Source organism: Arachis duranensis, chromosome 8, assembly GCF_000817695.3.
Source record: "Arachis duranensis cultivar V14167 chromosome 8, aradu.V14167.gnm2.J7QH, whole genome shotgun sequence".
In the NCBI taxonomy this organism is placed as follows: Eukaryota; Viridiplantae; Streptophyta; class Magnoliopsida; order Fabales; family Fabaceae; genus Arachis; species Arachis duranensis.
Genome location: NC_029779.3, coordinates 14,766,379 through 14,779,694, shown reverse-complemented (window position 1 = coordinate 14,779,694; position 13,316 = coordinate 14,766,379). Strand labels below are relative to the sequence as shown.

Here is a 13,316-nt window from a genome sequence, read left to right as displayed (position 1 = left end):
CTTTGGATAAATATAATGTGTGGTGCTGACATTTTTCTTGTTTTAAGCAATGATACTTAGCTTATCTTCTTCCATTCCCTTTATATTGCCATCGGCATAACTTAATCTGAATTTGGTAATTGGTTTCAGCCTCCCAAGATCAAAGCATTCATTGAGAGGGTCATTCAATGTCCATTACAAGATATTGCTATACCACTCTCTGGCTTCTGGTGGGAATACAATAAGGTAATAATAGCATGATGATTTTATTGCGTGGGAGATGTTCTTTTCCCCATAGCATACTAATATATTTCTTGAACTTCAGGGTAATTTTCATCACTGGAGGCCATTGTTACTTCATTTTGATACATACTTCAAGACATATTTATCATGTCGGAATGACCTAACATTGTTGGGTAATCTAGAAGATGACACACCATTACCCAAACATGCAATTTTGCAAATATTACGAGTGATGCAAATAATTTTGGAGAACTGTCCAAACAAAAGTTCATTTGATGGCTTAGAGGTAAGCTTTTTTGGGAATTAAATTCAGTTTTCATTCATTTTCTTCCCTCTCATTCCACTCTTGTACTACTTTAGTAATGATTCATTTGTTATCATCTAAAACTTATATTTTCTGATATCTCACCATTTTTTTCCAGCACTTCAAGTTGCTACTAGCATCAACGGATCCTGAAATTCTTATTGCTTCATTAGAAACTCTTTCTGCACTTGTAAAAATAAATCTCTCAAAGCTTCATGGAAGTGCAAAAATGGTTGGTTGTGGTTCAGTGAATAGTTATCTCCTGTCCCTGGCGCAAGGGTGGGGAAGCAAAGAGGAGGGGTTGGGATTATTCTCCTGTATTATGGCAAATGAGAAAGCCCAAGATGAAGCACTGTGTTTGTTCCCTTCTGATGTGCAGAATGGTTGTGACCAATCCAACTACCGCATAGGTTCTACCCTTTACTTTGAATTGCATGGACCAAATGCCCAAAGCAAAGAACACAGTGTAGATGCCATTTCCCCAAGTTTGAGAGTTATAAATATCCCAGATCTGCATTTGCGCAAGGAAGATGACTTGTTGTTGTTGAAGCAGTGTATTGAGCAGCATAACGTTCCTCCTGAACTACGATTTTCATTGCTCACTAGAATAAGATATGCTCACGCTTTTCAGTCTCCAAGAATAAGCAGGCTGTATAGCAGGATTTGTCTTCTTGCTTTTATTGTGCTTGTCCAGTCCAGTGATGCTCATGATGAGCTTGTGTCCTTTTTTGCTAATGAACCAGAGTATACAAATGAATTGATTAGAGTTGTACGATCTGAGGAGACCATTTCTGGATCTATTAGAACACTCGTAATGCTTGCACTAGGAGCTCAGTTAGCAGCATATACGTCTTCCCATGATCGTGCAAGGATACTCAGTGGATCTAGTATGAATTTTGCTGGAGGGAATCGTTTGATACTCCTGAATGTGCTTCAGAGGGCCATTTTATCATTGAAGAGTTCTAGTGATCCATCCTCCCTTGCCTTTGTTGAGGCACTTCTTCAGTTCTACCTGCTCCATGTTGTGTCAACTTCTTCTTCTGGCAGTAATATTAGAGGCTCTGGCATGGTACCCACATTCCTGCCACTGCTTGAGGATTCTGATCCTTCACATATACATCTTGTCTGTTTTGCAGTGAAAACCCTTCAGAAGCTTATGGATTACAGTAGCTCAGCTGTATCTTTGTTTAAGGAGTTGGGGGGTATTGAGCTTTTGGCTCAAAGATTACAGATAGAGGTTCACAGGGTCATTGGTTTGATTGGAGAAAATAACGTGATGCCCACTGGTGAAAGCTCAAAAAATAGTACCGACCAGTTGTATTTGCAGAAGAGGCTCATAAAAGTCTCCCTTAAGGCACTTGGTTCTGCAACATATTCCCCTGCAAACAATACTAGATCTCCACATTCACATGACAGTTCATTACCTGCTACGTTAGCCTTGATTTTTGCAAATGTGAATAAGTTTGGCGGTGACATTTATTATTCAGCTGTTACTGTAATGAGTGAAATAATCCACAAAGATCCAACATGTTTTTCAGCTCTGCATGAAATGGGTCTTCCTGATGCTTTTTTATCTTCAGTTGCATCTGGAGTACTTCCTTCATCGAAAGCTTTGACATGCATTCCAAATGGTCTTGGAGCCATTTGTCTCAATGCCAAAGGCTTAGAGGTGGTTAGAGAAACTTCATCTCTGCGTTTCCTTGTTGAAGTCTTCACAAGCAAGAAATATGTATTAGCCATGAATGATGCTATTGTTCCTCTGGCAAATTCTGTGGAGGAACTTCTGCGTCATGTATCTTCAATGAGAAGTACTGGTGTTGATGTTATCATTGAAATTATCCATAAGATCACATCCTTCGGAGATGGTAATGAAACAGGATCCTCGGGAAAGGATAATGAGGGCAGTGCAATGGAAACAGATTCTGTAGACAAAGAAAATGAAAGCAGTTGCGGCCTTGTTGACACTGTAGATTCTGCTGCTGAAGTGGTAACTGATGAGCAGTTTGTTCAGCTGTGCATCTTTCACTTGATGGTATTGGTTCATCGGACTATGGAAAATTCTGAAACATGTCGACTATTTGTGGAAAAATCAGGAATTGAAGCCTTATTGACGTTATTATTACGACCAACTATTGCACAATCGTCAGATGGCATGTCTATTGCATTGCATAGCACCATGGTATTTAAGGGGTTTGCTCAACATCACTCTGCACCTCTGGCACGGGCATTCTGTTCATCTCTTAGGGAACACTTGAAGAAAGCACTGGCTGGGTTTGGTGCAGCTTCAGGGGAATCAGGATCTTTGTTGCTGGATCCGAGGATGACAGATGATAGCAGTATCTTTTCATCACTTTTCCTAGTTGAGTTCCTTCTCTTTCTTGCAGCGTCAAAAGACAATCGCTGGATGACTGCCTTGCTTACAGAATTTGGAAATGACAGTAAGGATGTGCTTGAAGACATTGGACGTGTCCATCGTGAAGTTGTATGGCAAATTGCTTTGCTTGAAAATACAAAGCTTGATATTGAGAGCGATGTTGCTTGTCCTTCTGATGACTCACAACAGGCAGAAGTAGATCCAAATGAAACGGAAGATCAAAGGTTCAGTTCTTTCAGGCAGTTTCTTGATCCATTGCTGAGAAGGAGGACTTCGGGGTGGAGTATTGAATCACAGTTCTTTGACCTTATAAACCTGTATCGCGATTTGGGTCGTGCAACTGGTTCTCAGAACCGACTTGGTTCTGTTGGTCCTTCAACCATGCAGTTAGGTTCCATTGATCAATTGCATAGTTCTGGGTCTGTGGATACTTCTGGGGCCAGTAATAGGAAGGAATATGACAAGCAAAGGACTTATTATGCCTCTTGTTGTGACATGGTCAGCTCACTTTCATTTCACATTACCCATTTGTTCCAAGAGTTGGGAAAAGGAATGCTGTTACCTTCTCGCCGACGTGATGATATTGTCAATGTGAATCCTGCTTCAAAATCAGTTGCTTCTACTTTTGCCTGTGTTGCTCTAGATCACATGAATTTTGGTGCACGTGTAACATATTCAGGGACTGAAGCATCTATATCAACAAAATGTCGTTATTTTGGTAAAGTGATTGATTTTTTGGACAGTATACTGATGGAGAGGCCAGATACTTGCAATCCAATTATGCTGAATTGCTTGTATGGGCATGGAGTAATTCAATCTGTGTTGACCACATTTGAAGCTACTAGTCAGTTGCTCCTCACGGTAAATTGTACCGCTGCATCGCCTATGGAAACTGATGATGTGCATGCAAACCATGATTTCAAGGAAGAAACAGATAAGTCATGGATTTATGGTTCTTTAGCTAGTTATGGTAAATTTATGGACCATCTAGTGACTTCCTCTTTTATATTATCTTCATCCACAAAGCACTTGCTTGCTCAGCCCCTTACAAGTGGCAATACTCCTTTCCCGCGGGATGCAGACACATTTGTTAAGGTCCTCCAATCCATGGTGTTAAAGGCTGTGCTTCCAGTTTGGACTCATCCCCACTTTGTTGATTGTACTAATGAATTTATTTCTACAGTTATCTCCATTGTTAAACATGTTTATTCTGGGGTTGAGGTGAAAAATATAAATGGAAGCAGCAGTGCTCGAATTACTGGGCCTCCTCCGAATGAAACAGCTATTTCAACCATTGTAGAGATGGGTTTTTCCAGGTCTAGAGCAGAGGAAGCTTTGAGGCAGGTTGGGTCAAATAGTGTGGAGTTGGCAATGGAGTGGTTGTTTACCCATCCAGAAGAGACACAAGAGGATGACGAACTTGCTCGTGCACTTGCCATGTCCCTTGGGAAGGCTGAATCAGACATGAAGGATGCTGTTGTAAATGATGATCTTCAACAGCTTGAGGAAGACATGGTCCAACTTCCTCATGTTGATGAGTTATTATCAACTTGCACAAAACTTCTACAGAAAGAACACCTTGCATTTCCTGTTCGTGACTTACTGGTGATGATATGCTCTCGGGATGATGGTCACTACAGATCTAATGTTATCACATTTATTGTTGACCGGATCAAGGACTGTGGGTTGGTTTCTAGTAATGGAAATAATACTTCGCTTGCTTCTCTGTTTCATGTTCTCGCTCTGATTCTTAATGAGGATTCTGTAGCACGGGAAGCTGCTGCGAAGAATGGTTTAATCAAGATTGCCTCGGATCTTCTCTGCCAGTGGGATTCTAGTCTTGATAGTGGGGATAAACATCTAGTTCCAAAGTGGGTCACAGCTGCTTTTCTTGCATTAGACCGGCTGTTGCAAGTGGATCCAAAATTGAATTCTGAAATTGCAGAGCTCTTGAAGAAGGAAGTGGTGAGTATCCAGCAGACATCAATTACCATTGATGAAGATAAACAACACAAATTGCAATCTGCATTGGGACTGTCATCAAAGTATGCAGATATACATGAGCAGAAGAGACTTGTTGAGATTGCCTGTAGCTGTATGAAGTACCATCTTCCCTCAGATACAATGCATGCTGTTCTGTTACTATGCTCCAATCTTACAAGGAATCATTCTGTTGCTCTTACCTTTTTCAATGCTGGTGGTTTACGGCTGCTTCTTTCTTTGCCAACCAGTAGCCTATTCCCTGGATTTGACAATGTTGCTGCTAATATTGTTCGTCATGTTATTGAAGATCCCCAGACCCTGCAGCAAGCAATGGAATCTGAGATAAAGCATAGTTTTGCACTTGCATCTAACCGCCATCCCAACGGAAGAGTTAATCCTCGCAATTTCCTGATAAATTTAGCTTCTGTTATTTCTCGTGATCCCATCATATTTCTGCAAGCTGCTCAATCAGTTTGCCAAGTTGAGATGGTAGGTGAAAGGCCATACATTGTCTTGCTGAAAGATCGGGATAAAGACAAAGCTAAGGAGAAAGAAAAGGAAAAGGACAAATCATTGGAAAAAGCTCAGAATAATGATGGGAATGTTGGTTCCGGAATTACAAATCCATCAGCTTCTACAAATGCTCATGGAAGAAGTATCGATTCAAACTCAAGAAGTATCAAAAGTCATAGAAAACCTATTCAAAGTTTCTTTAATGTGATAGAACTTCTTCTTGAATCTATATGTACTTTTGTTGTCCCTCCTTTGAAGGATGACCTCACTGGTGGCACCTCAACATCAAGTGACATGGACACTGATGTATGTACCTCAAAGGGGAAAGGAAAAGCAGTTGCCACTATGTCTGCAGGGAATGAAACGAACAGCCTGGAAGCTTCTGCATCACTTGCAAAGATAGTATTTATTTTGAAGCTTCTGACAGAGATTTTGATGATGTATTCACCTTCTATCCATGTTCTTCTTCGCCGAGATGCTGAACTGAGCAACACTAGGGGTATTCATCAAAAGAGTCATGTTGGTTTCTGCATGGGAGGAATATTCTACCATATTCTCCATAATTTTCTTCTATACTCTCGGAATTCCAAGAAGGATAAAAAAGTTGATGGTGATTGGAGGCAGAAGTTAGCAACTAGGGCTAACCAGTTTATGGTGGCTGCTTGTGTTCGATCTTCAGAGGCAAGGAAGCGGATTTTTACAGAGATTAATCATATTATGAATGAATTTGTTGATTCATGTAGCAGTGTTAAGCCACCTGGCAATGAAATTCAGGTGTATGTTGATCTACTTAATGATATTTTAGCTTCTCGTACACCTGCTGGCTCAAGCATCTCATCAGAGGCTTCTGCCACATTTATGGAGGCTGGTCTGGTTAAATCATTTACTCGTACTCTCCAAGTGTTGAACTTGGACCATTCTGAGTCATCTAAAGTTGCCACTGGTATTGTCAAAGCTCTTGAGTTGGTAACCAAGGAGCATGTCCAGTCAGTTGATTCTAATGCAGGAAAAGGTGATAGTTCAACAAAGCCTTCTGATCTTACTCAAACCATAAGAACAGATAATAGTGCTGATGCATCTCAGTCCATGGAAACTGCATCTCAGGACAATCATGATACACTTCAAGTCGAGTCTTACAATGCTAATCAGTCTTATGGTGGATCTGACTCTGTTACCGATGATATGGAACATGATCAAGATCTTGATGGGGGCTTTGCTCCTACTAATGAGGATGAGTACATGCGTGAAACTGTTGAGGATGCCAGAGGTCATGAGAATGGAGTTGGAAATGCTGGTTTACAGTTTGAAATTCAACCCCGTGGCCAAGAAAATCTGGAACAAGAGGAGGAGGAAGAGGAGGAGGAGGAAGATGAGGAAGAAGATGATATGTCTGGAGAAGAGGGTGAAGATGTAGATGATGATGACGAGGATGATGAGGAACATAATAATTTGGAAGAAGACCATCACATGCCTCATCCTGACACAGATCAAGATGATCACGAGATGGATGATGATGATTTTGATGAGGTGATGGAAGAAGAAGAAGATGAGGATGACGAAGATGATGAGGATGGAGTAATATTGCGACTTGAGGAGCGCATTAATGGAATTAATGTTTTTGACCATATTGAGGTATTTGGAAGAGAGAATAGTTTTCCAAATGAAGCTCTTCAGGTGATGCCAGTAGAGGTTTTTGGATCTAGACGTCCAGGGAGGACAACCTCTATCTACAGCCTTTTGGGCAGAACTGGTGATGCTGCTACTCCTTCACGCCACCCACTTTTGGTTGGTCCTCCTTCATCATTCCACCTGCCTACTGGGCAATCAGGTTAGTTCCTTAACGAGTTTCTTAACTTTCTGATGCTATATTCTAATAATGGTTTTTCTTTTGTTTTTCCATCTCTTCAATAATGATAATTTTCTTTGCATATCCCTCTCCTCCCTCCAAAATAATAATAAAATTGTAGATAATAGATTGGAAAGCTCAACAGCTTTAGATAGTATCTTTCGATCACTGAGGACTGGACGACCCGGTCATCGTTCAAACTTGTGGAGCGATAATAACCTGCAAGGTGTGATCAATGCTGGTGTTGTACCACAGGGCCTTGAGGAATTGCTTGTCTCTCAATTGAGGCAACCCGCCTCTGAAAAGTCATCTGATAAAAGCATTGCAGAAACTGGTCCTCACAGCAGGGCTGATGTCAGTCACATGCAAGATTCACGAGGTTCAAGGCTAGAATCCCCAGTTGAAAATAATGCAAATCAGGAAAGTGGAATGGTGACTCCTCAATCAGTTGATAATAATAACAACAATGTTGATATCAGATCTGCAGGAAATGGGTCTCTGCAAGCTAATGTATCAAGCACTCATTCACAGGCAGTTGAGATGCAGTTTGAGAATAATGATACATCTGTGCGGGATGTTGAAGCTGTGAGCCAAGAGAGTAGTGGTAGTGGGGCAACTTTTGGTGAAAGTCTTCGGAGCCTTGATGTTGAAATTGGAAGTGCTGATGGTCATGATGATGGTGGAGAAAGGCAAGTTTCTGCAGATAGGCTAGCAGGTGAATTGCATGCTGTGCGCACAAGAAGAGTAAACATGCCATTTGGTCATTCTTCTACAGTTAGTGGGAGAGATTCATCACTCCATAGTGTTACTGAGGTTTCTGAAAATTCAAGCCGAGATGCAGATCAAAATGGTCCTGCAGCAGAGCAGCCAGTGAATAGTGATGCTGGTTCCGGAGCAATTGATCCTGCATTTTTGGAAGCTCTTCCTGAGGAGCTCCGGGCTGAAGTTCTCTCAGCTCAGCAGGGTCAAGTGGCTCAACCATCAAATGTTGAATCTCAAAGCACTGGGGATATTGATCCAGAGTTCCTTGCAGCTCTTCCCCCAGACATTCGAGCTGAAGTTCTGGCTCAACAGCAAGGTTGATTCCAGTTTTGTTATAAGGATGTTGGCTCTGACTTTCCTTTTGGTTTTCTGCAGGTTCTTTTAACATCATCTGATGCTATCCTTGCAAACCTTACACCTGCTCTTGTTGCTGAAGCAAATATGCTGCGGGAGAGGTTTGCACATCGATACAGCAGGCCCCTCTTTGGTATGTATCCAAGAAATCGACGAGGTGAGACCTCAAGACGGGGTGAGGGTGTTGGTTCTGGCATGGATGGAGCAGGGGGAAGCAATACTTTGCGCAGGACTGGTGGAGCTAAGGTCGTTGAAGCTGATGGAGCACCTTTAGTAGACACTGAAGCTTTGCATGCTTTGATTCGGTTATTTCGCATAGTTCAGGTATCATTTAGTGATTGTAGCAAGTCCTTCATAGTGAGCACAACCTTGTATAACCTTTTTTTTTGGGCAGCCACTATATAAGGGTCAATTGCAGAAGCTTCTTTTGCATCTTTGTGCTCATAGTGAAACCAGAACTTCTCTGGTAAAAATTCTGATGGACTTACTAATGCTGGATGTGAGGAAGCCCACCAGTAATGTTAGTGCAGTTGAACCGCCGTACAGACTATATGGTTGTCAGAGCAATGTAATGTACTCGCGCCCTCAATCTTTTGATGGTAAGAAAACATGATATCGCTGTCTATTTTTATGTTGTCTTTATTAATAATTTCCTGCTTTTGATTCTATGAATGTTTTGTCCTTGTTCAGTTGGTTTTTGTCATATCTGGTAGGAAATTCGTCTTATTGTGCTAATTTCTTTTCACTTTGAGTCACCATTTGTGTTTTATCAATTATTCGGAAGATGCTTTATTCCCTTAGATAAATTGTTATTCAGGCATATAGTGGCAAAGAGTGTGTTACCTTGTGTATCTGATTGATTATAGGAGTTCCACCATTGCTCTCTCGGCGAATACTTGAAACTCTCACTTATCTTGCTTGCAATCATCCATATGTGGCAAAAATTTTGCTTCAGTATAGGCTGCATCATCCTGCCTTAAGAGGATCAAATAATGCTGCTCATGTTTCACGTGGCAAAGCCGTTATAGTTGATGATGAAATAGATGTAGATGACGCTAATGATGGATACATATCCATTGCAATGCTTTTGAGTCTCTTGAAACAACCCCTTTACTTGAGGAGCATAGCCCATCTTGAGCAGGTGATGGTTTGGTCTTACTGGTATCTTCTGCCCATTTAATTGTGTACTCGCAAAGAATTCTGATTTATTTGCTGTATATCTGTTTTCAGCTGCTAACTTTGCTGGATGTTATCATCAATAGTGCTGGAAGCAAGTCTAGTTCATCTGACAAATCCCAGATTTCTACTAAACCGGTACTGGATTCACAAATCTCTGCAACAGATGCAAATACTGTTCTTGATGCATCTTCTGATGTCAATGGTTCCTCCAAATCCACATCTTCTGGTACTAAGGAAGGCCAGTCTCATCAAGTCTTGAGTACCCTGCCACGAGCTGAGCTTCGGCTTCTGTGCTCACTGCTCGCACTAGATGGGTATTGTTATGGTCTTGTGCTTTCTAGATTCTGTCTACATTTTTTTGGTCAATGTTCCTTATTTTCACTTGGATCTTGGTATGGGTACTTTTTGTTATTACACAATAATCTGTCGATCAAATGGGGTGTGTGTGTCTGTGTGTGTGTTTTGTCAATGTTCCTTGTTCTTCGCTTGGATCTTGGTATTGGTACTTTTTGTTATTACACAATAATCTATAGACCAAATGGTCCAGCTATCATTGCGGTAAAAATATGTTCTGTAATTTATAAATGATTGAGTCAATCTTTTGTTTCTTGAAATTCTTCCAGTTTGTCGGATAATGCATATCGTCTTGTTGGGGATGTAATGAAGAAATTGGTGGCCATTGCTCCGACTCAATGTCAGCTTTTTGTCACGGAGCTGGCAGAAGCAGTTCAGAACTTAACTTCATCTGCAAGGGATGAGTTACGAGTCTTCAGTGAAACAATGAAGGCTCTTCTTAGTACAACATCAACTGATGGAGCCACAATTTTGAGAGTCTTACAAGCCTTGAGTTCTCTTGTCACCTCATTGTCCGAGAAAGAGAATGATGGAATAACTCCTGCTCTTTCTGAAGTTTGGGAGATCAATAAGGCATTAGAGCCCTTATGGCAAGAGCTGAGCTGTTGCATAAGCAAGATAGAATCTTATTCTGAGTCTGCATCCCAGGTTTTCACTCCTTCTAGGACCTCTGTGAATAAACTGCCTGGTGCCATGCCTTCACTTCCAGCTGGTTCTCAAAATATCTTACCATACATAGAATCATTCTTTGTGGTTTGTGAGAAGCTGCATCCTGCACAGTCAGGTCCTATCAATGACTTAGGTGTTCCTGTTATTTCTGATGTTGAAGATGCAAGTGCTTCTGCTAGTCAGCAGAAAACATCTGGACCTGCTGTGAAAATAGATGAAAAACATGCTTCTTTTGTCAAATTTTCAGAGAAGCACAGAAAGCTACTAAATGCTTTTATTAGGCAGAATCCTGGCTTACTCGAGAAATCATTTTCCCTCATGTTGAAGGTTCCAAGATTTATTGATTTTGATAACAAGCGTTCTCACTTCCGATCAAAAATTAAGCATCAGCATGAGCATCACCATAGCCCTTTAAGAATCTCAGTAAGAAGGGCATATGTTCTAGAAGATTCTTATAACCAGCTTCGCATGAGATCAACTCATGATTTGAAGGGAAGGTTGACTGTTCACTTTCAAGGGGAGGAAGGTATTGATGCAGGCGGGCTTACAAGGGAATGGTATCAGTTGTTGTCCAGAGTTATTTTTGACAAAGGAGCCCTGCTTTTCACTACAGTGGGAAATGAATTAACGTTTCAGCCAAACCCGAACTCTGTTTACCAAACAGAACATCTATCTTATTTCAAATTTGTGGGCAGAGTGGTAAGTTCTTTTGCAAATGTTCTTGAATGTTACCTGCTTCTCATAGATATGCTTCTTTCTTATGCCTATTCTGTGTTATCCAGGTTGGAAAAGCATTATTTGATGGTCAGTTATTGGATGTGCATTTTACTCGGTCATTTTATAAACACATCCTAGGTGTCAAAGTTACATATCATGACATTGAAGCCATTGATCCAGACTATTTCAAAAACTTGAAATGGATGCTAGAGGCAAGTGCTTATTTTTTGGTTATTCTGTTCACCCCACCCCATCACTCAATTCTTACTGCATGTTGTTAAGTTGTCTCTATCTTTTTCTATGGTTGCAGAATGATATCAGTGACGTTCTAGATCTTACCTTTAGCATCGACGCAGATGAAGAAAAGTTGATATTATATGAAAGAACTGAAGTACTGAGCTTTCTGAAAATCCTTTGAGACACTAGTAATGTATTGAATCGTGTATTATTAATTGTCTAATTTTGATGAACTTGTCTAGGTGACTGATTATGAGTTGATACCCGGTGGACGGAATATAAAAGTTACAGAGGAAAATAAGCATCAATATGTTGATTTGGTTGCTGAGCATCGGTTGACCACTGCTATTCGGCCTCAGATAAATGCTTTCTTGGAAGGGTTTAATGAATTGATTCCCAGGGAGTTGATATCAATATTCCGTGATAAAGAGCTAGAATTATTGATCAGCGGACTACCTGATATTGATTGTGAGTCTTACCACCTTTCATGCTGTCATTATCCTTTTTTTTTTTGCAACCAAGATCACAACACTGTCTACCTTGACAAGTCTTTTAAATTCTGGAATGGGAAGATTTACAATCAGTTTGACATTTTATTTCAGTGGATGACTTGAGAGCAAATACAGAATATTCTGGATATAGTGCTGGATCACCAGTTATCCAATGGTTTTGGGAAGTTGTTCAAGGTTTCAGCAAAGAAGACAAGGCTAGACTTTTGCAGTTTGTAACTGGCACATCCAAGGTATATTTATTTCAGGTTTCAGCCCTTTAAACATTTTCCATTCATTAGTAATAGCACATTATAATTAGGGTGTGTTTCTTTGATACTCATAACAAACGGGATTGAGATATGACCTGCTGACAGTTTTGTTTCTGACAATATGCAAGAGTCCCTGTTTTCTCATAGAAGATAATATTATCATTCCTGTGAAAATTGAATAATAGATCTTGTACTTTTATTTTGTAAAGTGGGAACTGTTGGATGATGAATAATATAATAAGGCGGGTTCTGAATTTTGCTACCAACATTTCAGGTGCCCTTGGAGGGTTTTAGCGCCCTTCAAGGAATTTCTGGCTCCCAGAAGTTTCAGATACACAAGGCATATGGAAGTCCAGATCACTTGCCTTCTGCACATACTTGGTACTTCATTTAAGAAAATATATATTCTTTTTAAAAAAATTATCTGTTTTTGTTTTGTTGGTTAATGGGTATATTTTCATGATTTGATGGATCACATAGTGGGACTTGAACTAATTGACACTGGTTCTTCTTTATGCAGTTTCAATCAACTAGATTTGCCAGAGTATCCATCTAAACAACATTTAGTGGAGAGGTTACTGCTTGCTATTCATGAAGCAAATGAAGGATTTGGGTTTGGTTAGGGTTTTGGTGTTTGGAGGGGATAGGGCACAAAATACTTCTTTTACATTTTAGGTTAGAAGCTATTTTTAAAGTGGTACAGGTTACAATATTTCAAGTTTTATATCAATGTTAATATGCTGTACAGTCCTATATTTTGCAATGGGAAATGCCTATGGCAATTTTTCAATTAAAGTTTTGACCCCTTATGACATCTTATTTTACCAAAATCATTTGATCTTGTAATGAACGCCACGCACCAATCGAAGAAAGTCTTTAAACTTTTAATGTGTTGAACGTATTGGACTTTTGCTTCAAAATTGAAGTAGGAGATTCATCTTAATAATAGTAATAATAAAAAGAATAAAACGAAGTACTTAAATGTTGTCTCTCAAATTTGAGTCTACTAATTTCCATGCACATAAGGCAATCAACTATCCTA

At 40.1% G+C, this 13,316-nt stretch overlaps 1 protein-coding gene across 1 annotated transcript in view; it reads left to right on the top strand.

Moving 5' to 3' along the window:
* The window catches only part of LOC107461024 (E3 ubiquitin-protein ligase UPL1-like), a 15,094-nt gene extending 2,025 nt beyond the window's left edge, over window positions 1-13,069 (top strand). Inside the window, 14 exon segments of the mRNA XM_021128873.2 lie at window positions 130-225; window positions 305-508; window positions 645-7,224; window positions 7,364-8,682; window positions 8,753-8,957; window positions 9,225-9,499; window positions 9,589-9,851; window positions 10,161-11,259; window positions 11,343-11,489; window positions 11,588-11,668; window positions 11,757-11,982; window positions 12,117-12,256; window positions 12,549-12,655; window positions 12,795-13,069. Of these exon segments, the coding sequence (XP_020984532.1) occupies window positions 130-225; window positions 305-508; window positions 645-7,224; window positions 7,364-8,682; window positions 8,753-8,957; window positions 9,225-9,499; window positions 9,589-9,851; window positions 10,161-11,259; window positions 11,343-11,489; window positions 11,588-11,668; window positions 11,757-11,982; window positions 12,117-12,256; window positions 12,549-12,655; window positions 12,795-12,897 (10,845 nt within the window). The 3' untranslated portion in view covers window positions 12,898-13,069.
* The last annotated feature ends 247 nt before the right edge of the window (window positions 13,070-13,316 follow it).